Here is a 27,629-nt window from a genome sequence, read left to right on the forward strand (position 1 = left end):
CATCCACTCTATTCAGGCCTTTCAATATTCAATAAGCGTCAATGAGATTACCCCCTCGTTCTTCTTAACTCCAATGAGTACAGGCCCAGGGCCAACTAATTCCCCTCATATGTTAACTCCTTAATTCCCTGGATCATTCTCATGAACCTCCTTTGGACCCTCTCCAATACTAGCATCCTTTCTTAGACATTCGGCCCTTGTGCTTTTTAGTAATCAATAGCCTTCTCAATTTATCCTACCACCCTCAAAGATTTTTGTGGACATACCTCCATGGATATGGCAGGCTGCAAAGTTCCAGGATTTTGAATAGAAAATGGAGGTTGGAGATGGGGAGCTTCTTTTTGGCAAGGACTGGGGACTCAGGATGTCACAGCTAATCTCCTCACTAGTTGCAATGGACTTTGTGGTATTTAGAAGACCATAAGATATAGGAGCAGAGTTAGGCCATTTGGCCCATCGAAGTCTGGTTATCCATTTTTCCTCTCAGCCCCAATCTCCTGCCTTCTCCCTGAATCCCTTCATGCCCTGAGCAATCAAGAATCCATCAGCCTCTGCCTTAAATACACATGAAGACTTGGTTTCCACAGCTGCCTGAGGCCAAGAATTCCACAGATTAAAGCTTATTGGTTTATTAATGTCACGTGTCATTTTTTTTAACCAGAGGGTGGCGGGTGCATGGAACACCTTGCCAGGGGTGGTGGTAGAGGCAAATACATTAAGGGCATTGAAGAAACTCTTAGATAGGCATATGAATGATAGAAAAACAGTGGGCAATGTAGGAGGGAAAGGTCAGATTGATTTTATGGTAGGTTAGAAGGACAGTACAACATCATGGGCTGAAGAGTATGTTCTATATTCTATGTTAAGGGCAACTAGCTAGTCAACTATTCAGTAAGAATAGGTTCAAATAATGTGTTAAAGAGATAGCAGGGCCAGAAGCTAGAAAAGTTAAAGAAATATCCAGTTTCAGCTCCAGATCAGTAGGGAGTATTATGGGAAGTTCATCCAATCCGAAGAATATAAATAGCCATGACATTTGTGACAAATGAAACCATTAGTTCCACACATGTGTTGATCAAGATAAAAGTGGAAGAGGTGGGGAGGGCAATGCACAAAGATCATTTGTTCAGAGAAGCTGGTTCTTAACTTAACATTCATCATTTCTTGATGAACTTGACCAGCGTAACCACAAGATGCTTAATATGATCCAGACAAATCTATTGATGGTGTACCAAGCTGTTTATCTACTGAAAGCAATGACAGGGATATATTTAAAAAAGTTTTAAATCAGCTAAAATCCCTCAAACCATTTCACAAGTTTTAGACAACATTTGAGACTGCTAAGCAGAGACTTCAGGGCAAATGATAAGCTTGCTCAAGAGAAAAGGATTTTAAAAGATGCATCTTAAAAGAGGGTACAGAAAGAGAGGGCTGCAAAGAGATTTACAGAGGGAGGTCAAGATATTTGGGCCTTAAAAGGTGAAAGTCAATCACAGGTGGAGTAATTTAGACTGGGGATGATTGAGAGGCTGGAACTGGAGGAATCTCAGAGGGTTGGAGGATTAGAAGTATCTTGAAAATAATTAAGAAATACTTAATCAAAAACCATAAAAAGCATTGAACTAATCAGGCAAAACATGAAATTTCTGACTGGTTTGTTTACAGAGGATAAAAGGGGAAGTATTTAAATTTACATTACTTGGAGTTAGAAAGCAAAGAAAGAGGTGTACAACACACACAGAACGATGGAGGAAAGCAGCAGGTCAGGCAGCATCTAAAAAGAGGAATAAATAGTCGATGTTAATGTTTCAGGACAAGACCCTTCATCCAGATCAGAGAGTGTGTGTGTGTGGGGGGGGGGGGGGGGGGAGTACAAGCTGGAATGTGATAGGTGGAGCCAAGTGGGTGAGGGAATGTGGACAAAGTAAGAAGCTGGGAGGTGATAGGCAGGAAAGGTAAAGGACTGAAGAAAAAGGAATCTGATTGGAGAAGAGAGTGGACCATGGGAGAAAGGGAAGGAGGAGAGGAACCAGAAGAAGGTGGTAAGGTGAAGAGAAGGGGTAAGAGGTGAGCCAAAAAGAGGAATGGAAAAAGAGAGAAGGGAGAGAGGGAAGAAATAATCGGATGTTCGAGAAATCATTGTTCATGCCATCAGGTTCGAGGCTACCCAGACAGAATATGAGGCGTTGCTCCTCCAGCCTGAGAGTGGCTTCATCATGACCACAGAAGAGGCCACAGACTGACATATCTCCAGCACCTACAGACTTTTTTATGATCAAGAAGGTAGCCAGTTGCAATAAAATTGCCACATGGGTGCCATGATAGCATAGCGTTTGCACAATGCTAACACACCTCAGGGCATTGGAGATCAGAATTCAATCCTTGCATTCTCTGTAAGGAGACTCCTCCCCAAGGAATGCCTGGGTTTTCTCCAGGTCCTCCAATTTCCTTCCACACTTTACAGACGTATCCGGTAGGTTAATGTCCTGAGATTAGATTAGGGTTAAATCAGATTTGCCAGGCATTGCTGGGCAACGCAGCTCGAAGGACTGGAAAAGCCTATTCTGCACTGTATCTCTAAATAAAATAAAATAAAATGACAAAGCAGAGGACTGGAGATGAAAAACTAAACTTGAAGGCAATAAACTTGATAGGGTAAGCAATGAGGATTGAGATGTATTTTGAAATCACAGAGAAGATGTTAAATGAAAAGGACAACTATCACCCAGTAGCACTCACATCTGCTGCGATGAAGTGCTTTAAGAATCTGGTCATTGGCTAGAATTAACTCCTGTCTGAGCAAGATGTTGGACCTGTTATAATTTGCCTACTGCCACAACAGCTCTACAGTGGACCCAATCTCATTGCCTCTCCACTTGGCTGTGGAGCACCTAGACAAAAGCAAAACTTATGTCAGGCTGCTGTTAATTGATTACAGCTCAGTGTTCAAAACTGTCATCACCTCACTCCTATTCAACGAGCTTCAAAACCTGGGACTCTGTAACTCTGTTTGAATCTAGATCATCGACTTCCTTATCACAGTCAATGTGCATCACACTGACAATCAATTCAGCAGCATCTCAAGAATGTGTGCTTAGCTCACTGCTCTACGCTCTCTACGCTCATGACTGTGCGGCTCGGCACATCTCAAATGCCATCCACAAATTCGCCGATGACACAGTGTTGGAGAGTTTAGATGGTGACGAGAGTGAGATAGATTGGCTATTTGAGTGGTGTTGCAACAACGTCACACACTCAACGTCAGCAACCAAGGAATTGATTGTAGCCTCAGCAAGGTGAAATCAGGAAAACACTCAGCAGCCCTCACCAAGGGGCCAGTGGTGGAAACTGAGAGCAGCTTCAAGTTCTTGGGCATCAGCATCTCAGAGGATATATCCTGGGCCCAACACCTTGATGAACTGTCTATGAACTGTGCAACACTACCTCGCTATTCGTCTTTTACACTGTCTATCTTTGTAATGTTTAGTAATTTTCAATATCTTGCACTGTACTGTTGCAACAAAACAATGAACTTCATGAAACAAAAACAAGAAGCTGTGGCTGCTGGAACTATGAAGCAACAGATAAAACAGTGGAAGAACTTAGCAAGACAGGCAGCATCTTTGAAAGGAAATAAACAGTCGACATCTCGGGCCAAAACCTGATTCTGATTCTGAAATATTTTCCGAGAAACATGCCATGATTGTTCAGTGGATGGTAAAATAAGAGCTGAGAGGCCGGGACTATAATTCATCTGCATTCACCCACATTTGGATGATCAGATAGCTTCAAAATATCCTGACAGGCAGGATTTATGAGCATTTGGAGAGACATAATCTGATTGGGGATAGTCAGCATGGCTTTGTCAAAGGCAGGTCATGCCTTATGAGCCTAATTTAATTACTTGAGGAGGTAACAAAACACATTGATGAAGGCAGAGCAGTGGATATAATGTATTTAGATGAGAGTAAGGCATTTGATAAGCTTCCCTTATTAAATAGAAGGGTGGGTTAGGAAGTTTACTGATGACACAAAAGTGGGGATGTTGTGGATAGTTTGGAAGTTTGTTAGAGGTTACAGAGGGACATCGATAGGATGCAGAACTGGGCTGACAAGTGGCAAATGGAGTTCAAACCAAATAAATGTGAAGTAGTAGATGAAATCTGAAGATAGAATATAATATTAATGGCAAGACTCTTAGCACTGTGGAGGATCTGAGAGATCTTGGAGTCCATGTCCACAGGACACGCAAAGCTGTTGCCAGGTTGACAGTGTTGTTAAGAAGGTGTGTGGTGTGATGGCCTTCATCAACTGTGGGTTTGAGTTCAAGAGCCGTGAGGTAATGTTAAAGCTATACAAGACCTTAGTTAGACCCCACTTGGAGTACTGTGTTCAGTTCTGGTCATCTCGCTACAGGAAGGGCGTGGATACTATAGAAAGAGTGCAGAGGAGATTAACAAGGATGTTGCCTGGATTGGAGGGCATACCTTATGAGAATAGGTTGAGTGTACTTGACCTTTTCTCCTTGGAGTGACAGAGGATGAGAGGGAACATGATAGAGGTGTATAAGATGATGAGGGCCAATTACCTTGTGGATAGCCAGAGGCTTTTTCCCTGGGCTGAAATGGCTAACATGAGGGGACATAGTTTTAAGGTGCTTGGAAGTAGGTACAAGGGGGATGTCAGGGGTAGGTTATTCCCACAGAGAGTGGTGGATGCATAGAATGCACTGCCAGCGATGGTGGTGGAGGTGGATACAATAGGGTCAATTAAGAAACTCTTAGATAGGTACAAGTTCCTAAGGTTGTCATAGCTAAGGGTGGTAGGGTGGTAGTGGGGATAAGCTCCCACTACCTATAAAGTGCTCTAATGGTCTGCATCTCTCACAGCCTCTGACAACCAAGTCCAACTCTTGGCCTTCACATGCGGCTTAGCTACTAGGCCTGGCGGAACTGTTCCTACGGACAAGAGAAGGGGCAAAGGCAGACCACTGGAGCCTCAAAACCAGCTGCTTCGGGCAGGTGGGGCTCGTTACCATTGGACAGCAGCCCGCCTAGAAGAAGGAGAACTCTGATTTTAAACCTGCGATGACACTGGTGCCAAGCTGTATTAGCCTTGCCTTTCCCTTGGACTACATCAGTGACGTGGAGAGGGGGAACCCGCTGCGTGGGCAACAGCTGGTTCTTCAAATCTTCCCAGCCAGGCTCGCACCCTGGAGAGGACACAGTCCATCAGAGGCACAAACCCATGATCCCCGGGATTGACGGCTGCCCACCGCTAGATAGATACATGGAGCTTAGAAAAGTAGAAGGCGATACGGTAGGGAAATTCTAGGCAGTTTATAGAGTAGGTTACATGGTCAGCACAATATTGTGGGCATGTACATTTGCTGTATATTTCTATGATTCAATGATTCTAAATATACAAAGGCTACAGACTATTGGGCCACCACTCAATTTAAGGCTATAGCAGATTAATAAACAAAATCATCCTTCTGCAATGCTGTAATCTTGAAACTTTACAAATTTCCATCCTCCAGCATTTCAGAGGACAGATTCTACTCCACTATTGAATGGACCTCTTGTTTGAGAAGGTGGACCCTTGACCTCACAAATTACCTTGCACATATTGCTTCCCTGCCCTGCACTTCCCCTGTAGCTGGTACACTTTATTCTACATTGTTATGGTTTTACCTTATTCTACTTCAATGCACTGTGTAATGATTGGATCTATATGAACAGTATGCAAATATAAGTTTTTCACAGCATCGTGGTACATATGACCATAATAAACCAATACAAATTCCAGCTTTCCAAACACTCGGCACTAAACTATGTATATTTGAAATGTCCTCAGCTATTCTTGCTCTCAACAATACCCTGACCCTGGAACTTCTCCCCCTCACCTTCCCTATACGGATGAGAATAGTGCAGCAAACTCCACTAAAGGTGTGTTACTGTAGTTGCCACATTTGCTTTCTAGTAGGCAACTTCCAAATTACCTGTTATTAGAAGCTAAAAATGTTCCATTAGGTCACAAATTTTGTTTATCAACTTACACCCTTTCATCTTTATCCAAAATGACAAATTTGAAAGGGGCCAAAATTATTCTTCTTCACTGCTGTGGCAGCCACCAAATAGTCTTTTCCAACCCACTGTACTGAGACATCGTATGTATTTTCCCTGTCTACAGGAACACCGTGCATGCTAACAGCAGATGTTCCAAACTCTCTGACAGAACTTACACACTCTACTTCAGGTACTGAAGCCACACACTGTGCCAAACAGCTGCTGAAAAATACTGTTTCTGCCAAGTAATTGATACCATGATCTTGGAAATCAGATTTGAACTATTTTATTTATCGTGAGAGAGCAAAAACTCTTACTCTGGTATGTAAAGGTTTCATCATTCGATAAAGAGTGGTTTCCTGAAAGAGTCCACACACGGTCTTTAAAGAAGAGATACAGATGACATTAATTTAACAACAGGTTCACAGCAAGACCATCTAAAATAAATCCTTTTGAGACCCTCACAAAGAAAGAAAACTTCTTGCAAACAATTAAAATTCTGATTATGGTTCTTCTGAAGCTATATAATTTAATCTATTGATAAATCACTAATTTGCTGTACACCATGAAGTACCTTTAGAACATAGAACATAGAAATCTACAGCACATTACAGGTCCTTCGGCCCACAATGTTATGCCGACCATCTAATCTACTCTAGAAACTGCCTAGAATTTCCCTGGCACATGGCCCTCTATTTTTCTAAGCTCCATGTACCTATCTAAGAGGCTCTTAAAAGATCCTATTGTATCTGCAAAGACCCTATTGCAGCCATAATTTTTATGGTTATTTTAGGTTGTTATTAACAACCAAATGGTGCATCTTTCCTAGCTTTTAATGGTTGAATAGCATCAGAGAAGATATACCATTCCACCAAAAGAAACCCCTAGGTAGCGTGGAGTAAGGATGAAAAAGAAGTTTGACTTGGTCAAACTCCATTGTCCATAGAGAAGATGGTTACATATTACAGTGGAGTAGAGGATGGAGGGAAGGAAGCAGCAGTGACCTAAACTACGTAAGTAATATAAGTACAGAGGAAGACATTGAAAATAAGGCGAACATCAGAAACTTTGTTAAGTATCTTCAGAGTGAACATATTTTGAATGGTATGCTAAATCTTCTAGCATCTCACTGCCTAGTAAAGTAGCCAGTATAATCCAAGAAACCACCCACCCAGATGTAGATACAGCACAGCACATCACAGAAACCAGCCTCCCCTCCATGGATTCTCTCTATACTTCTCACTGCCTCAGTAAAGCAGCCAGCATAATCAAAGACCCCTCCTTTCCCAGACATTCTCTCATCTCCCATCTCCCAAAGGGCAGAAGATACAAAAACCTGAAAGCACGTACCACCAGGCTCAAGGACAGCTTCTATCCTGCTGTTAGAAGTCAATTGAACAACCCCTAGTATGATATAATGAACTGTTGTCCTTACAATTTACCTCAATATGACCTTGCACCTTACTGTCTCCCTGCACTGCACTTTCTCTGTAAAGGTAACACTCTATTCTGCATTGTCATTACCCTTCCCTGGTACTATTTTGATGCACTGTTTCAATGAAATGATCTGTATGGGTGTCATCCAAAACACGTTTTTTAATGTATCTTGCGTACATATTGGAATTTGTTTATTATCTTCACATAGTGAGATACAGTGAAACGTTTACCTTGTAAAACTCATTTCAGAGGCTGTGTCTTGGGGCCCTCCACATAAGTACAATTACAAAAAAAGCACAGCACTGTGTCTACTTCCTTAGAGGTTTGTGAAGATTTGGCATGACATCTAAACTTTGACGATCTTCTATAGATGTGTGGCGAACTGTTTATTGACTGGTTGCATAATGGTCTAGTATGGATGCCTTTGAACATAAAATCTTACAAAAAGTAGTGGATATTGCCCAGTCCATCTTGGTAAAGCCCTCCCCACCAATGGGCACATCTACATGGAGCGCTGTCACAGGAAAGCAGCATCCATCATCATGGACCTCGCACCACCCAGCCCATGCTCTCTCTCGCTGCTGTTATCAAGTACAGGAGCCTCAGGACTTACACCACCAGGTTCAAGAGCAATTATTACCCCTCAACCATCAAGTTCTTGAATCGGGGGGGGGGGGGGGGGATAGCTTTGCACAATTTCACTTGTCTCATCACTGAACTGTTCCCACCACCTATGGACTCACTTTCAAGGACCCTTCATCTCATGTTCTTGATATTTATCGCTTATTTATGTATTTATTTTCTTTCATATTTGCACAGTTTGTTGACCTCTGCACATTGGTTGTTGTCCGTAACTGTTGGGTGCGATCTTTCACTGATTCTATTGTATTACTTGAGTTTACTGCGTATGCCCCCAAAAACGAATTACAGGGTTATATATGGTGACATAAATTTGATAATAAATTTACTTTGAAATTTAAATACTATTCACAAAAGCAGATCATTACACAGTATTAAGGGAGAACAAGGTAAAACAATAACAGAATGCAGAATAAGGTGTAACAGCTACAGAGAATGTGAAATGCAGGTAAACAATAAGGTGCAAGGTCACAACAAGGTTGATTGAACATAGAACATAGAACATAGAACAGTACAGCTCAGTACAGGCCCTTCAGCCCACAATGCTGTGCCGACCCTTAAAACCTGCCTCCCATATACCCCCCACCTTAAATTCCTCCATATACCTGTCTAGTAGTCTCTTAAACTTCACTAGTGTATCTGCCTCCACCACTGACTCAGGCAGTGCATTCCATGCACCAACCACTCTCTGAGTATAACCATATAACAATTACAGCACGGAAACAGGCCATCTCAGCCCTTCTAGTCCGTGCCGACGCTTACTTTCACCTAGTCCCACTGGCCCGCACTCAGCCCATAACCCTCCATTCCCTTCCTGTCCATATACCTATCCAATTTTACTTTAAATGACAATACCAAACCTGCCTCTACCACTTCTACTGGAAGCTCATTCCACACAGCTACCACTCTCTCAGTAAAGAAATTCCCACTCATGTTACCCTTAAACTTTTGCCCCCTAACTCTCAAATCATGTCCTCTTGTTTGAATCTCCCCTACTCTCAATGGAAAAAACCTTCCTCTAATATCCCCCTTGAACTTCCCTCCCCTTACCTTAAAGCCATGTCCTCTTGTATTGAGCAGTGGTGCCCTGGGGAAGAGGCGCTGGCTGTCCACTCTATCAATTCCTCTTAATATCTTGTATACCTCTATCATGTCTCCTCTCATCCCCCTTCTCTCCAAAGAGTGAAGCCCTAGCTCCCTTAATCTCTGATCATAATGCATACTCTCTAAACCGGGCAGCATCCTGGTAAATCTCCTCTGTACCCTTTCCAATGCTTCCACATCCTTCCTATAGTGAGGTGATCAGAAATGGACACAGTACTCCAAGTGTGGCCTAAACAAAGTTTTATAGAGCTGCATCATTACCTCGTGACTCGTAAACTCTATCCCTCGACTTATGAAAGCTAACACCCCATAAGCTTTCTTAACTACCCTATCTACCTGTGAGGCAACTTTCAGGGATCTGTGGACATGTACCCCCAGATCCCTCTGCTCCTCCACACTACCAAGTATCCTGCCATTTACTTTGTACTCTGCCTTGGAGTTTGTCCTTCCAAAGTGTACCACCTCACACTTCTCTGGGTTGAACTCCATCTGCCACTTCTCAGCCCATTTCTGCATCCTATCAATGTCTCTCTGCAATCTTCAACAATCCTCTACACTATCCACAACACCACCAACCTTTGTGTCATCTGCAAATTTGTCAACCCACCCTTCTACCCCCACATCCAGGTCGTTAATAAAAATCACGAAAAGTAGAGGTCCTAGAACCAATCCTTGTGGGACACCACTAGTCACAACCCTGCAATCTGAATGTACTCCCTCCACCACGACCCTCTGCTTTCTGGGGGCAAGCCAATTCTGAATCCACCTGGCCAAACTTCCCTGGATCCCATGCCTTCTGACATTCTGAATAAGCCTACCGTGTGAGTCAAGAGTCCAATTTATTGTTGACCTCACAATCTAAGGAACTATTTAATAGTCTTACACAGTGGAGCAGATACAAATGAAAAGATTTAGGTTGTATTTATCCTCTACATTAAAAAAACATTATGTCATTAGACTAAAACTATTCTAGGGGGCATAATTAGAATAAAACTGTGAAAGAGCTCTGAAAATATTTGTTTAAAAGTCTTTCATAGTACTTACATGAAGGAATGATGAACTGTGGTTCTGTGTTACCTGCATAGCCAAGCTTTGTATAGCTGAGGAAAAGACAGGGAGGCAGAAAGAGAGAAAGAAAAAGAAACATAGACTTAGTCTTTATCTTTCATATAACCAGATTAGTAAGGAGGGAATGTCTATTTTACTGTGTTTTCCATAAAATATATGTGCCAATAGAAGCAGCTTTGAAGCTGTCCCTCTTGTCCTAGACTCCCAAAATAAGAAACATCCTCTCCACAAACAAGAGAAAATCTGTAGATACTAAAAATCCAAGCAACACACAAAATGCTGGAGGAACTCAGCAAGCCAGGCAGCATCTATGGAAAAAAAGAACAGAAAGTACAGTCAACGAATGTTTTCGGCCTGAAACATTCACTGTACTTTTTTTCCGTAGATGCTGCCTGGCCTGCTGAGTTTCTTCCAGCATTTTGCGTGTGTTGCTTGAACATCTTCTCCACATCCACTCTAACTAGGTCTTTCAATATTCAATGGGATTCTCCCCCTCATTCTTCTAAATTCCAGTGAGTAAAGCCTCAAAGCCATCAAACGCACCTCATACGTTAACCCTGCCACTCCCAGGATTATTGTCGTGAACCTCCACTGGATCTTCTCCAATACCAGCACAATCCTTCTCTGATTCTTCTTCTTCTTAAGGCATCACTCCTACTGGGGCATAGGCCGCTGACAGCAGCTCACTCGAGTCCCCTGTCCTGGGCCAGTCTTTCAAGCTGTCGCCAGGTATAGCCCATCTTGCAAGATCCTTCCTCTCCCAAGGATGATATCTTTGTGCTTCTGTTGGTGTTTCTGTAGCTCTGGGTTTTTGTGTGATGGGGTGGCTAGCCCCAAGTCCAAACCTCCTCCTTTCACATCCAGGTTTGGGACCATCCATGACAGAGTTCCTTTCTTAGATAAGAAGCCCAGTGCTGCCCACATTCCTGCCATGTGTGGTCTGACTAATGCCTTATAAAACCACAGCATTACTTCTTTGTGTTTATATTCTATATAAATATAAATCCTTTGTTATATCTCAGAAGAGGTATTTGAATGAAGCAACACACACAAAATGCTCGAGGAACTCAGCAGGTTAGGCAGCGTCTACAGAAATAGTCCATGGCCTCCTCTTGTGCGAAGGTGAGGCCACCCTCAGGATGGAGGAACAACACCTTATATTACATCTGGGTAGCCTCCAACCTCATAGCATGAATATTGATTCTCCTTCTGGTAAAAAAAAACTCTCCTCCCCTCTTCTTCTAGTCTCCACTCTGGCCTCTTACCTCTTCTCACTTCTCTATCACCTCCTCCTGATGCCCCTCCTCCTTTCCTTTTATCCCATGGTCCACTCTCCTCTCCTATCAGATACCTACCACTCCACTTTATATTTCCTACCCAGCGGGCTTCACCTATCACCTTCTAGCTATCTGTCTTCCTCTCGTTTCCCCCCCCCTCACCTTTTAATTCTGGCAACTTCCCCCTTCCTTTCCAGTCCTGAAAAAGGGTCTCGGCCCAAAACATCGACTGTTTATTCATTTCTATAGAAATTGTCTGACCTGTGAGTTCCTCCAGCATTTTGTATGTGTTGCTTTGGAATTCCAGCATCTGCAGACTTTGTTTTGTTTTGGAATGTAGCATGTAATTGTGTGTATTTACTATGCAGGACTTTTGCATGGGAAGTTGATGACAGTAGTAAAAACGTACCTATAATCACCACCTCATTCTTTTAATCTTTCCTCCTGCTGCAAAATAATCTAAGATATCATTTCAAAATAATCCAGCAAAAGAACATTGAACATAGAGAAGTTTCTACCTGCAGGGTCAGGAATACGAAATAATTAATGATTTAGAACTAACTTGAGGTAAAAGCATAATACCCCACAAGTAGAACTTTCTGTGTATTTAATATCATGGGTGCATTTAAGGTAAAGCCAGATAAGCAAAAAGGAGCAAAATTGGAACAGTAAGGTTAAATGGTGTATTATCACCAGGACAGACACGGTAGTGTGGACAATGTTCATGCGGTAACCAAATCCTAATGAAAATCTCACGTGATTACGGGATTACAACAGGGGAAGGGCAAAAGGACAACTGCATTAAATAGCTCTCACAAAATTCTAATGGTTCAAATTTGGGATCAAAATTATTTTAATCTAACACAGTGCATTTTGCTTCTCGTTATTCAAAATTTTATTCAATCTGCATCAGTGTAATTTTATCACTGCTAATTATTACCGCACTGACCCTGAAGGGTCATAACTAATTTGATTTTCAAATAAATCATTATTAAAATCATAATTACACCAATACATAGTTTAAAAAAACAATCAGAGTATTAAATTATTCAGAGATTGAAGAATCTACTATTATTACTCATTTCATATGAGGCAAGAAAAAAATATTAATTGCAACATTACAATGTCACACTTAACTAACTTTAAACCATTTTTGACTTGCCCAATTTTTGGATCAGGGATCACTGACGAGGCCAAAATTATTTCCCACCCCTGATTGGCCATGAGGAGGAGAAGGAGGCCCCCAAACTGAACAACCGATGTTCTTCTGATGAAGGCATTTCTACATAGTAGTTGACAGGGAGCTCCAGGTCTTCAACTCAGCTACATGTTCCCCAATCAGGGTTATGTGCAACTGGGAGGGCAGATGGCATGTGGTGATTTTCACATCTGCTTAATGCCTATGTAATTTTTTTTGTGATCTAGGACTTGGATTTTAAAGGAATTGTCACAGCCATCCATTTGAGTAACATCAGTGCATTTTGTAGATGGCACACACTGCTGGTAGTGGTGGGAAATATACATTTATGGCAGTGGATAGATTGCCAATCAGGCAACAGCTTTGCCCTGGATGAGTCTGAGCTGAGATATACTCATCCAGGTAACTGGAGACTATTCCCTGATTGCGCCTTGTAAATGGTGAGAGGACCATATGCTGTCAGGATAAAAAAAAGTCTGTTGCCACAGAACATCTTACCTTTCACCTGCTCTTTTAGCTCTACATTTACAGTGCAGTCAGGGTGCCTAAGACTTTTGCACAGTACTGTAGTAAATTTATGTACTGCACTGTACTGTTACCACAAAAAAAATCATGAAATAAGTTAGTGATGATAAACCTGATTCTGATATGGGTCTCTATTGTGGACTGAGAGATGGAAGGGGGCAGGGAGAGGGGAATCATGATTGGGAAAAGGGGAAGAGAGAGGGAAGGGAGCAGGAAGCACCAGAGAGATATTTTGTAATGATCAATAAACCAATTGTTTGGTATCAAATTACCTTGTCCGGTGCCTCAGGGCTGGGCGTGTCTACATCCATGCCACCCTGATAAATACAGTACTGTGCAAAAGTCTTAGGCACCCTAGTTATATATATGTGCCTCAGACTTTTGCACAGTACTGTAAGTGACTTGTACAGTTGAGTTTCTGGTCAATGGGGACACCCAAAGTGTTGAAGATGGTGGATTTCCCGATGGTATTACAATTGAATGCCAGAGTGGATAGATAATCTCACTGTCCACACCCTCCCATCCATGTACTATCCAAATTTCTCTTAAACATTGAAATCGACCCCATACCCACCACTTCTGCTGATTCTCTGACCACCCTCTGAGTGAAGAAGTTCCACGTCATGTTCCCCTTAAACATTTCATCTTTCACATTTCACCCATGACTTCTAGTTCTAGTCCAACCCAACCTCAGTGGAAAACAAGAAAAAATCTGCAATTCCGAGCAAGACACACAAAATGCTGGAGGAATACCAACTATACTCTTTTCCATAGATGTTGCCTGGCCTGCTGAGTTCCTCCAGCATTTTGTGTGCGTTGCTCAGTGGAAAATGCCTGTTTGCATTTATCTATACCCCTCATAATTTTGTAGACCTCTATCAAATCTCCTCTTATTCTCCTACATTCCAGGGAATAAAGTTCTAGTCTATTCAAATTTCCCCTATAAAACAGATCATCAGGCCGAAGCAACATCCTTGTACATTTTTTCAGTACTCTTTTAATCTAATTGATATCTTTCCTTTGGGTACGTGACTAGAACTGCAAACAATACTCCAAATTTGCCCCCACCAGTGCCTTTATGAGGAAAAGAAGGTAATTGGTGAAGTAGTGGAAGGGTTTAGAACTCTTCTGGTGTGTTGTCACTAGGAAGGGGTAACTGACCTCCAACAACTACAACCTCCATTCAGAGCCCCAAGCAGACCTTCCAGGTGAGGCAACACTTCACCTGCAAAGCTGCTGGGGCCGTCTATTGTGTCCCGCACTCTAGATGCGGCATCCTCTACATTGGTGAGAAACATCATAAACTGGGAGACCTCTTCATCAAGCACCTCTGCTCCATCTGCCAAAAGCAGAACTTCCCAGTGACAAAGCATTTTAATTCCCATTCCCGCTTCCATTCAGACATGTTGGTGCCACAAACAGTCCACGCTCAGGATGAGCAACACTATATTCTGTCTGCGTAGCCTCCAACCTGATGACATGAATGTCAATTTCTCCTTCCGGTAAAAAAAAATTCCCCTCCCCCTCCCATCTTCTCCTATTCCCCACTCTGGCATCTTACCTCTTCTCACCTGCCCACCAGCTCCACTTGGTGCCCCCTCCTCCTTCCCTTTAACCCAAAGACCACTTTTCTCCCCTATCATCTCCAGCCCTTTACCTTTCCTACCCACCTGGCTTCACCTATCACTTTCCAGCTAGCCTTCCTCTCCCTCCCCACCTTTTTATTCTGGCCTCTTTCCCCTTTCTTTCCAGTCCTGAAGATGGGCTTCGGCCCAAAACATCAACTGTCTATTCATTTCCATGGACTGGCTGAGTTCCTCCAGCATTTTGCGTGTGTTGCTCTGGATTTCCAACATCTGCAGAATTTCTTGTGTTTACTATTTTTCTTTTTTCTAAACTACAAGCCCAACCACTGATGTGTTTTCCCCATTTTTACTCCCTAGTATACCACCCATTAAAATCTGTTTGGGGTCATTACAACATCTTATTCTTTTAAATACTTTGCTTTTCAAACAGTAATTCTCATATGATAGCCTCAGTGGCAAATCTGACATTTAACCCTCATCACTAGTTTCAAAAAAGTGGAAATGAATGACCTTCTTGAACCACTGTCATCTCTGTGGTGAAGGTTCACCAAAAATGTCATTAAGAATTTCATCTGGAATTCCAACATAAAGGAATGACAAGTCAAAATAGTATGCAACTTGAAGTAATGATATTCTTAAATCATAAAGGAATGATATTCTAAATCCAGATGGCCTAATTCTGCTCCGTTCTGTGCTTCACACCCAGGTTCGGAGAAACTTTGTCTCATTTCCATCAAGGGGAATAGAATATAAAAGCAAGGAGATAATGCTGAGCCTTTATAAGACACTGGTCAGGCCACACTTGGAGTATTGTGAACAGTTTTGGGCCCCATATCTCAGAAAGGATGTGTTGTCATTGGAGAGAGTGCAGAGGAGGTTCACAAGGATGAGCTAGGGAATGAAAGGGTTAGCATATGAGGAGCGTTTGGCAGCTTTGGGCCTGTACTCACTGGAATTTAGAAGAATGCGAGGGGATCTCATTGAAACCTACCAAATGTTGAAAGGACTAGATAGGGCCGAGACCCTTCATCAGGACTTTCTTTCCTCATCAATGGACTTAGTCACTTTGCTAAAATCCAGATAGACTACATGAAATTCATTACCTGTATTTGTCAACTTTGTTTCTTCTGTAACTGCATACCTTTGTTACTGCATGAAACGAAAATCATACACAATTTACTTTAATAAATCCAAGCTTACTTACCTTGATTAATCTGCCCTTTCCTATATGCTGATTTTTTTTTTGCCCACCAAAAATTTTTCCAATAACTTATATACCACATATGCTGGATGACTGCTCCATAATTACTAGATTGAGCCCTTTCTGTTTTTTTATGAAAAAGAATCAGTACCATATTACTCATCTTCCATGCAAACAGATAAATTAGGAACAGAAGTGGGACTCTTCTCAAGCCTGTTGTGACAATCAATAAGATCACAGAATAGAGTATCTGATTGTAGCCTCAACTCTGCAATCCTGCCCTGGTAAACATCCATCCCCTTATCAAGAATCTATCTAACTCTGCTTTAAAAATATGCCAAAACACTGCTTCCTCCGTTCCTTGCGAAAGAGAATCCAAAAACTCACGAGAAAAAAATATGCACATCACTTCTGTCTTAGATGGGTAAACATTTATTTTTAAGCAATATCTCAAACAGCAGTCTCTAGGGCCACAGCTCAGCCAAAAGGGAACCGGAAAATGACAGACCCTATGTTATTTCCTCTTTTTTTCCCCATTTTAAAAGTCCAAACTGTAATTAATTCAGGCTTGGTGATTTACCGCCATCACCTTCCAGCTTGTCCTCCATCTCCCTCCATCTTTTTATCCTGACACCTTCACCCTTCCTTTCCAGTCCTGATGAAGGGTCTCAGCTCAAAGTATCAATAGTTTATTCACTTCTATAGATGCTGCTGACCTGCTGAGTTCCTCCAGCATTTTGTGTGAGTTGCTCTGGATTTCCAGCGTCCACAGAGTCTCTTGTGTTGCGAATTTATCCACTTTTTCATATTTTAATCCCATTTTTCCCTTTCTCTCCAGATTTCTGATATTTGCATTCTTCCCTGACTTCCAGGCTCATTGGATAAATCATGACTGTTTGCATCCATATTTGTCACTCTCCCTACAAAATCTACTGTTAACTTCCCAAACCCACCCCACAACACCAGCAGTCCTCCCTGCAAGACTATGTTCCCTGGCCCTCCCGAGATCTCACTTATCCAGCTTATATAGGTTTTGCCTTGTCTAAGAATTGTTCCCATTGTGACAGAAATTTAAAACCTTTCTCTTGAGCCAGCCATTCATTTGCATCTTCCTCTTAAATACTCTATCCACTAGTACCAGAGCTCTCCATGCCCTTTCTATTCCAATGTCATGTAGTTACCACAGGCTTGGCTCCGGCTGAAACATTACTCATCCAGGAGCTTGAGGTCCATGGGATCCTGGCAGTTCGGATTCAGAATTGACTCTCCCATAGAATCAGACACAAAATCAAAATAAGGTTTATTATCACTGACATATGTCGTGAAATTTGTTGTTTTGTGGCCGCAGTACAGTGCAATACATTAAAAATTACTAAAAAATACATAGAACATAGAAATCTACAGCACATTATAAGCTCTTTAGCCCACAATGTTGTGTCAACCATGTAGCCAACTCTAGAAACTGCCTAGAATTACCCTACCGCATAGCCCTCTATTTTTCTGAGCTCTGTGTACCTATCTAAGAGTCTCTTAAAAGACCCTATTGTATCCACCTCCACGACTGTTGCTGGCAGTGCATTCCATGCACTCACCACTCTCTGTGTGAAAAACTTATCCCTGACAGCCCCTCTGTACCTAAGCACCTTAAAATTGTACTTCCTCATGTTAGCCATTTCAGTCCTGGGAAAAAGTCTCTGCTATCCACACGATCAATGCCTCTCATTATCTTATACATCTTTATCATGTCCCCTCTCATCCTCCATTGCTCCAAGGAGAAAAGGCCAAGTTCACTCAGCCTATTCTCATAAGGTATGCCCTCCAATCCAGGCGAGAGCCTTGTAAATCTCCTCTGCACTCTCTCTATAGTATCCACATCCTTCCTGTAGTGAGGTGACCAAAACTGAGCACAGTTCTCCAAGTGGGGTCTGACCAAGGTCTTATATAACTGTAACATACAATACAAAATATAAAAATAAATAATAAGTTCAAAAAGAGAGAAGTGAGGTAGTGTTCATAGTCTGTCATAGAAGACTGTGGCCAACAGGGCTTATTCTGGCTGGAAATCCCTGTGTTTTTGCAGGGATTTGCACTAGAAGCTCTGCTATTCGTGATATAGACTTAGTGGCCACTTTATTAGGTACACCTGCTCATTAATGCAAATATCTAATCAGCCAATCATGTGACAGCAACTCAATGCATAAATGCATGCAGACATGGTCAAGGGGTTCAGTTGTTCAGACCAAACATCAGAAAGAGGAAGAAATGTGATCTAAGTGATTCTGACCATGGAATGGTTGTTGGTGCCAGACAGGGTGGTTTGAGTAGCTCAAAAACTGCTGATCTCCTGGATTTTCACACAGAACAGTCTCTAGAGTTTACAAAGAACGGTGCAAAAAACAAAAAAAAAAAATCCCAGTAAGCAGCAGTTAATGAGAGAGGTCAGAAGAGAACGGCCAGACCAGTTCAAGCTGACAGGAAGTCAAGTAACCACACAACAGTGGTGTGCAGAAGAGCATCTCTGAACATACAACACATTGAACCTTGAAGTAGATGGGCTACATGTGCAAAAGAGCACATACAGTCTGTGGCCACTTTAGAGGTACCTTATAAAGTGGCCACTGTTTGCAGATCAGTTACAGTGGAGGAATGGCAGGCAGAGTTTACTCCAGCCAAATGTAAGGTGTTGCACTTTAGGAAATCAAATGTAATGGTAAGTATGCCTTTAATGGCAATTCCTTTACAGTGTTGATGTTGAGGGATCTTGAAAAGGTTGGAAAAATAGGCAAATGGCATGCTTGCTTTTATTAGTTGAGGCACTGACTTCGACTCAAGTTATATGGCAGCTCTATAAAACTCTTAATTAAGGAGCATATGAAATCTTGCATTCCGTTCAGATTACACCACTACAGGAAGGATGTGAGGGCTTTGGAAAGGGTATAGACGGGATTTACCAAGATGCTGCCTGGATTAGAGGACGTGAGCTACCATGAGAGGTTGAACAAACTTGAAAACACAACAGATTCTGCAGGTGCTGGAAATCACAGAAAATGCAGGAGGAACTCAGAAGAAAGGCATTCACTATTATGAATAAATAGTTGACATTTCAGGCCGAGACCCTTCAACAGGACTGAAAAAGAAGGGGTAGAAGCCAGAATAAGAAGATAGTGGGAGGGGAAGGAGTACAACCCAGAAGGTGATAAGTGAAGCCAGATGGCTGGGGGAGGGTGGATGAAGTAAGAAGCTGAGAGATGATAGATGAAACAGATAAAAGGTTGGAGAAGAAAGATTCTGATAGCAAAAAAGAGTAGACCATGGAAGAAAGAGAAAGAGGACAGGCACCAAGAGAGGTAAGGAGGAGAAGCAGTAAGAATGGGGACAGAGTGGAGAATTGAAGAATATGGAAAGGGAAAGATTTATCAGAAGTTTTAGAAATCGATGTTCATGCCATCAGTTTGGAGACTACCCAAATGGGAATATGAGGCGATGCCCCTCCAAACTGAGTGTGCAAGAATGGGAAGTTTAATTAAAGTGGTTGGCCACCAGGAAATCCTGCTTTGTGCGAATGGAGTGAAGGAGCACAATAAAGCGGTCCTCCAGTCTGCGTCAAGTCTCACCAGTAAAGATGAAGCTGCACTAGGAGCGCTGAATAGAGTTGACCACCCCAACAGATTCACAGGTGCAGTGTTTAGGGCCCTGAATGGAGGTGAGGGGGCAGTTGTAGCATTTCCTCCACTTGCAGGAATCACTGCTGTTAATAAACATGTGCTGTTTTCTCTGAAGCATTTAATAAGCTCTTAGATAAGCACAAGAACGTACAGAGAATGAACAGACACGTACAAAGGATTAGTTTCATTAGGCATCAAGTTTAATTAGTTCAGCACAACAGTATGATAGCGTAGCAGTTAATATGATGCTATTACAACTCAGGGCACTCCGGAGTTTGCAGTTCAATTCCAGCACCCTCTGTAAAGAGTTTGTATGTTCTCCCCATGAACCGCGTAGGTTTTCTCTCACTGTCCAAAAACGTACCAATTAGTAAGTTAATTGGTCAATGTAAATTGTCCTGTGATTAGGCTAGGGTTAAACAGGCAGCTGGCACAACTCATTCATCAGAAGGGCTGTTCTAAATAAGAACAAGCAAACATCAGAGGACAAATGGCCTGTTCACGTGCTGTACTGGTCTATTTTCTACATAACGTGACATACTCAAGGCATTGCTGCACTCTGTCCTTTGTCTTTGCATTCCTGACATTCATCCATTCATTCTCCCTCCACATGATTACGCTGTGGGGATGTAAGAGGCAGCCCAAATTCCCAAACAATACAGGATATACATTCAGGGATTGAGCAGTCCTTATCTCTCCAATTCATGAAAAAATATGCCACCGTCAGGTCAACATTTCACACTTGGATGCCTTACTGATTTACTTAATTTAACCATTATTTATCTTTAATACCAGCAGCATCTCAACAAAACTCATCATAATTCTAATGACTTCCTTATTTTTCTATATTAATCTCCTCCCATTAAAGGAATACTATATTCAGTTCTGGTCACCGCATTACAGGAAGGACGTGGAAGATTTAGAGAGGATGCAGAGGAGGTTTATTTAGTGAAATACAGTACAGAATAAGCCCTTTGAGCTCAGCAACAACCCATTTAATCCAAAGCTAATCAAGGGACAACTTATAATGACCAATTAACCTACTAAGCAGTTTGTCTTTGGACTGAGAGAGAAAATCGGACACCCAGAGAAAACCTGCACATTCCATGGGGACGACATACAGTCTTCTTACAGATGACATGGGAATTCATCACTGAACTCCGCCGCCCCTATCTGTGATAACCGTGATAACCGCTATGCTACCATGGATGCTGCTTCAATTAGAGACCAAGTCTGATGAGGAATGGCTGACTGAGCTAAGGCCTTTCTCTTTGGAATGAGGAAGGATGAGAGCTGACATGATAGAAGGGTATAAGATGATAAGAGGCACAGACAGAGTGGACTGCTTGTGCCTTTTCTCGGGGTAGCAAGGGCTAAAACTAGAGGGCCCAATTTTAAGGTGATTGAAGGAAGGTATAGGAGGGAATGTTGGCGGTTTCCCCAAGACTGCAGTAGCTAATCCCAGAAGCCATCCTTTTAAGGTGAGTGGTGTAAAGTTTAGGGGAGATGTCAGAAATAGAGTAGTAAGAACGTGGAATGCACTGCCAGGGGAGGTGAGAGATACATTAGGGACATTTAAGGGACTCTTAGATAGACACAGGAAAATGGAGGGCTATGTGGGAGGGAAAAGTTAAATGGATTTTAGAGTAGGTTAAAAGGTCAGCACAATTCTGTGGGCTGAAGAGCATGTAATATGCTGTTACGTTCCACATTCTCTGTAAAGGCAAACGCGGCATTTCTGTTTTTAGTTGTTGGTTGTACCCCAAGGATATTATTGAAAAAGCACTCGTTGGCATCTCTGTCAACTGTTCATTCTAAGGCCTTACAGCTGATAAATCAGGACTGGATTTGTCCTCATTTTCGAGGACAGGGCTATGTGCCACTTTAATTTAGAAGACGCCAAAGTTGCCACACTTGAATAGCTCAGCAGATGATGCAGCTGATATTCAGCACAATAGCCTTTACTGTCGCCAGCTCGGCTGATTCTTCATGTAATTGCATCTACCTCTCTCTAGAGCAGGGCTTCCCAACCGTTTTTACGCCATGGACCCCTGCCATTAACCAAGGGGTCCATGGACCCCAGGTTGGGAGCCTCTGCTTCACAGAGTCAAAGTCACAAAACACTACAGGACAGAGACAGGCCCTTTGGCCCATTTAGTCTGTGACAAACTATTAATCAACCTGCACCCAGACCCTCGATACCCCTCCCATCCATGTACCTGTCCAAACTTCTCAAGTGTTGAAATTGAACCCCTATCCACCAATTCTGCTGGCAGAATACAACTTTAACTTGGCAAAACGTCTCAAGATACTTCACATCAGCCGCACAAAAGATCTTAAGCAGATAATCAAAAGCACTGTCAAAAGATGGGAGATTTAAAGGGGAGAGCTAGGAGGTGAGATATCAAATTTAGGGATGCTATTCTGATTCTGCAACATGTGGTGACACTTGCATGCTTGCGTGTGTTGGTTGTTAATGCAAATGGTACATTTCACTCTCTATTTGGTGTACACATGATAAATAAATCTGGATCCTGAATAGCAACTGAAGATTTCACAACAACAGTGAAACCTAAGAAGATCGAGGTTCAATTCTCACCACTGTGTGTGAGGAGTTTGTATGTTCCCTCCGGGACCTCATGTTTTTCCCTCCAGGTGCTCTGCTTACCTCTCACTGTCCAAAGACATATGGTTAAGGTTCGTGAGTTGTGCACATCATGTAGGCAACAGCACCACGGCAACACTTACAGGCTGCCCTGTTCAATCCTCGCTTATTTGCTTTGACACAAATGATGCACCTCGGCGTATGTTTAAGACCATAAGAGCATAAGATATAGGAGCAAATAAGGCCATTTGGCCCATCGAGTCTGCTCCGCCATTTCACCATGTCCCTCTCAGCCCCAATATCCGACCTTCTCCTCTTATCCCTTCATGCTCCGACTCATCAAGCATCTATCAACTTCTGCCTTAAAGATACCCAATGTTTTGGCCTCCACAGCTGCTTGTGGCAATGAATTCCACAGATTCACCACTCTCTGGCTAAAGAAATTCCTCCTCATCTCTTTTCTAAATGGATGTCCCTCTATTCTGAAGCAGTGTCCTCTGGTCTTAGACTCTCCCACATCCGCTCCACATCCTCTGCACATTCACTCTATCAAGGCCTTTCAGCATTCAATAGATTTCAAAGAGATCATTGCTCATTCTTCTGAATTCCAGTGAGTACAGGCCCACAGCCATCAAAAGCTCTTCATATTGATAAGCCTTTCAATCCCGGAACCATTTTAATTTATTTGTGACAAATAGAGCTATTGTCCTATTTCAAATATATCAACCTTGACTTTTAGATTTGTGTATACTTGGTGCATCTCTGCTTATGGGAATGTTCGTGAGGACACTCAAAGATGTAACTCAAAATACAATCAGGAACCTTCATTAAAACAATGAACAGATAAGATATGACAGATGCTAGAAATCCAATTTTTTTTTTGTAATTCTATTTACATGATCTGAAAACAGAAACTTGGATTCTGGTTACCCAACATCCCAAAAAACTCTACAACCAACGAAAGAGTTCTGAAGTTCAGTCCTTGTTTTAATACAAGGAACTCAAGAATCAATTTACACACATTGTGATCACGAACAATTGATATATTTTAAGTATTGCTGATTGGGGATAAATATATTTATCCATGGAAATCATTGGGGCCTGGGTTTAACATTTCAACGAACAGGTTGCTCCAAAAATGCTGCTATACTCACTCAGTTGGACTGGAGCATAAACCAAGCTTGTCAGTTCAAATCACTAGAACCCAAAAAGACTGTTGCCAACTAGTATTGTTATTGGTTTATTATTGTCACATGTACTAAGATACAATAATAACCTTGTCCCACATACTGCTCAAACAAGCTTTTCACAGCATGCAAGACAATTGAACCGCAATTGACAAATGCATATAGTACGAGGCAATTATCTTTATCAAATCACTATCAAATGCAAGATTATGCACATGAAGTGTGAAATTTGATTCTGCCTGTACATTTGCTGCTTACAGTTCTAGGAATTAACAGATTTAAACAAAACACAATATTACATTCCACACAAAATGCTGGAGGAACTCAGTAGGTCAGGCAGCATCTACGGTGGGAAATAAACAGACGACGTTTTAGGCTGAGCCCCTTCATCAGGATTGGAAAGAAAGCGGGCAAACGGTGAGGGAGGGGAAGCTGGCAATTGAGAGGTGAGACTGCCCCTTTCCTTTACAGTCCTGATGAAGGGTCTCGGCCCGAAACGTCAACTGTTTATTACCCTTCATAGCTGCTGCCTGGCCAGCTGAGTTCCCTCAGTGTGTGTCGCTCAAGGTTCACAGCATCTGCAGAATCTCTTGTGCATTATTACATCATCCTCCATCCACTTTTTCCCCTGCAAGGACCAAACTCTCACAAATGCACACGTGCTGTTAAACCCATGTCTACAGAGTCAACCCTTCGCAGCTCTTCCAGTCTGGGCCGCGACGGGCGAGCGGCCGCCGCGCCAGCACTCGGCCGGCCGTTGCCAAGGCAGCCGCTGTGATTGACAGCTGGGCAGCCGGTCGGGCGGGGCCTCCGTGCAGCGCGCTCACACCAGCATGACAGCGACTCACCCAGTTCCACAGTCAATGACACACGGAGGTAAGTAGCCGGCCATGCCGATCCAGTCCTTTAGGTTCCAGGTGGAACTGTGCTCCTACCCTGTGAGATGAGCAGCCGGAGAAACCCCTCGACAGACCATGGAGCCGCCGGCCGCCGCGTCTCTGCAGTAACCAGGTGCCGAGCACTTCCGGGGTCACCGCCGCTAGGGGGCGATGTCGACCCGGATTCTGCAGCACTGAGGGGCAGCGAGACCCAGAGTGGTCCCGTCCTTTCGGTACCCCAATTCACTCCCTGTCCCAGAACATGCTGTTGTATACCCGTCCCTTTCTGTCCCCCACCACCACTTCCTGCCTCAGAATATAGTGTTGTCCACCTGCCCCTTCAGCCTCCCATCCATTCCTTATCCTAGATCATAGTGGTGTCCACCTATCCCCTACAGCCTCCTAATCACTCCCTGTCCCAGAGTTTTGCAGTGACCACCAGTCACCTTCAGACTCCCTATCCACTACCTGTCAAAGAATGTGTCTGCCCCGACCCACTACCTGTCAAAGAATGTGTCCACACCTACCCACTACCTGTCAAAGAATGTGCCTGCCCTTGCCCACTACCTGTCAAAGAATGGGCCCTGCCACCCACTCCCTGTCCCAGAACATGGTGTTGTCTACCTTGCAACACACACAGAAAATACTGGAGGAAATTGCAGCTATATAGGACCGTGGTCAGACCCCACTTGGAGTACTGTGCTCAGTTCTGGTCGACTCACTATAGGAAGGATATGGAAGCCATAGCAAGGGTGCAGAGGAGATTTACAAGGATGTTGCCTGGATTGGGGAGCATGCCTTATGAGAATAGGTTGAGTGAACTTGGTCTTTTCTCCTTGGAGTGAGAGATGTTGAGAGGTGACCTGATAGAGGTGTATAAGATGATGAGAGGCATTAATCATGTGGATAGTCAGAGGCTTTTTCCCAAAGCTGAAATGGTTGCCACAAGAGGACATAGGTTTAAGATGCTGGGGAGTAGGTACAGAGGAGATGTCAGGGGTAAGTTTTTTACTCAGAGAGTGGTGAGTGCGTGGAATGGGCTGCTGGCAACGGTGGTGGAGGCTGATACGATAGGGTCTTTTAAGAGGCTTTTGGATAGGTACATGGAGCAAAGAAAAATAGAGGGCTATAGGTAAGCCTAGTAATTTCTAAGGTAGGGATATGTTCAGCACAACTTTGTGGGCCGAAGGGCCTGTATTGTGCTGTAGGTTTTCTATGTTTATAAATCAGCAAGTCAGGCAAATGCCTATGGAGAGCAATAAACATTCGATGTTTCAGGCCGACACAAGAATCAGAATCAGGTTTAATATCATTGGGATTCATTGGCCGTTCAGAAATCTGATAGCAGAGGGGAAGAAGCTCTTCCTGAAATGATGAGCGTGTGCCTTCAAGCTCCTCTACCTCCTCCCTGATGGTAGCAATGAGAAGAGGGCTTGTCCTGGGTGATGAGGGTCATTGATGGATGTTGCTTTTCTGAAGCTTCACCAATTGAAGATGTCCTCGATGCTGGAGAGACTAGGAATTGAACCCAGGCTGCCTGTACTGTAAAGTCTTGTCCTAACCACCAACACTACCATGTAGAGTTCTATGACTCTATGACCTGAGGAACTGAGTCACAGAGAGAGATTGAGCAGATTGAGACTTGTTTCACTGGCGGGCAGGTGAATAAAGGTGATGAAGAAGGGTATAAAATTATGGGGAGCATCGATAGGGTGAATGTGCATAGGCTGTTTCCCCAGGGTTGGAGAATCAAGAACTAGAGGGCTCATGTTTAAGATGAGAGGGGTGAGATTTAATAAGAAGGTGATGGGCAACATTGTCACACAGATGATGGTCAGTATATGGAACAAGCTGCCAGAGGAAGATGAGGCAGGCACTTTAACAATAATTAAAAGGTACTCCAACAGGTGCGTGGCTGTAGAGTTTTAGAGAAATTGGGGTCAAACGCAGGCAAATAGAATTGATGAATAATATCTTAACGTGGATTGGGCCATATTTTAAATTTGAAGATGACATCACTGTTGTTGACAGAATCAAAGGTGATGATGCATCAGCGTGTAGGAGATTGAAAATCTGGCTGAGTGGTGCCACAATAACAACCTGTCAATGTCAGCAAGACCAAGAAACTGATTATTGACTTCAGGAGAAAAAATCCATAGGTCCACCCATGAGCCAGTTCTCATCAGAGGTGAAGAGGGTCAGCAAATCAAATTCCTCGGTGTTATCATTTCGGAGAATCTGTCCTGGGTCCAGCATTGTAGTGCCTTTACGAAGAAAGCATGGCAGCACCTCTACTTCCTTAGAAGTTTGTGAAGATTTGGGATGACATCTAAAACTCCGACAAACTTCCATAAACGTGTGGTGGGGAGTATATTGACTGGCTGCATCACTGCCTGGTATGGAAAATCCTACAAAAGGTATTGGATTTGACCCAGTCCATCACAGGTAAAGCTTTCCCCACCTTTGAGCACATCAACACAGAGTGCTGTCACAGGAAAGCAGCAGCCATCATCAAGGACCTCTACCATCCAGGTCATGCTCTCTTCTCACTGCTGCCATCAGGAAGAAGGTACAGGAGCCTTAGGACTCACACCACCAGGTTCAGGAATAGATACTACCCCTCAGCTATCAGATTATTGAACCAGAGGGGATAACTTCACTCAACTTCACTCTCCCCGTCAATGAACTATTTTCGCAACCTATGGACTCACTTTCAAGGACTTTTCATCTCATGTTCTCAATATTTATTGCTTTGTTATTTATTATATTTCCTCTTTTGTATTTGCACAGTTTGTTGTCTTTTGCACATTGGTTGTTTGTCCGTCCTGTTGGGTGCAGTTGTTCATCGATTCTGTTATGGTTCTTGGGTTTACTGTGTATGTCCGCAAGAAAATGAACCTCTGAGCTCGTCGACTTCATTAACTTCGCCTCCAGCTTTCACCCCACCCTCAAATTCACCTGGTCTATTTCCGACACCTCCCTCCCCTTTCTAGATCTTTCTGTTTCTATCTCTGGAGACAGCCTATCCACTGACGTCTACTACAAACCTACTAACTCCCACAGCTACCTAGACTATTCCTCCTCCCACCCTGTCTCCTGCAAAAATGCTATCCCTTTCTCTCAATTCCTCCGCTTCCACCGCATCTGCTCTCAGGATGAGGCCTTACATTCTAGGACAAAGGAGATGTCTT

General features: G+C 43.0%; 1 protein-coding gene across 10 annotated transcripts in view; it reads right to left on the reverse strand.

Moving 5' to 3' along the window:
• The window catches only part of actr3b (actin related protein 3B), a 95,747-nt gene extending 71,162 nt beyond the window's left edge, over nucleotides 1-24,585 (reverse strand). For 2 of the 10 annotated variants that reach the window (XM_073054915.1, XM_073054913.1), the window contains exons 1-2: nucleotides 24,409-24,585; nucleotides 10,293-10,348 (exon numbers count right to left, since the gene is read on the reverse strand). In XM_073054915.1, the coding sequence (XP_072911016.1) occupies nucleotides 10,293-10,331 (39 nt within the window). In that variant the 5' untranslated portion in view covers nucleotides 10,332-10,348; nucleotides 24,409-24,585. Of the gene's footprint in view, nucleotides 1-6,385; nucleotides 6,449-10,292; nucleotides 10,349-24,408 lie in introns of those variants that run through there. The other 8 variants (XM_073054920.1, XM_073054917.1, XM_073054911.1 and 5 more) reach the window with 7 other exon arrangements.
• Nucleotides 24,586-27,629: the final 3,044 nt, after the last annotated feature.

This window comes from Hemitrygon akajei, chromosome 8 (assembly GCF_048418815.1).
Source record: "Hemitrygon akajei chromosome 8, sHemAka1.3, whole genome shotgun sequence".
In the NCBI taxonomy this organism is placed as follows: domain Eukaryota; kingdom Metazoa; phylum Chordata; class Chondrichthyes; order Myliobatiformes; family Dasyatidae; genus Hemitrygon; species Hemitrygon akajei.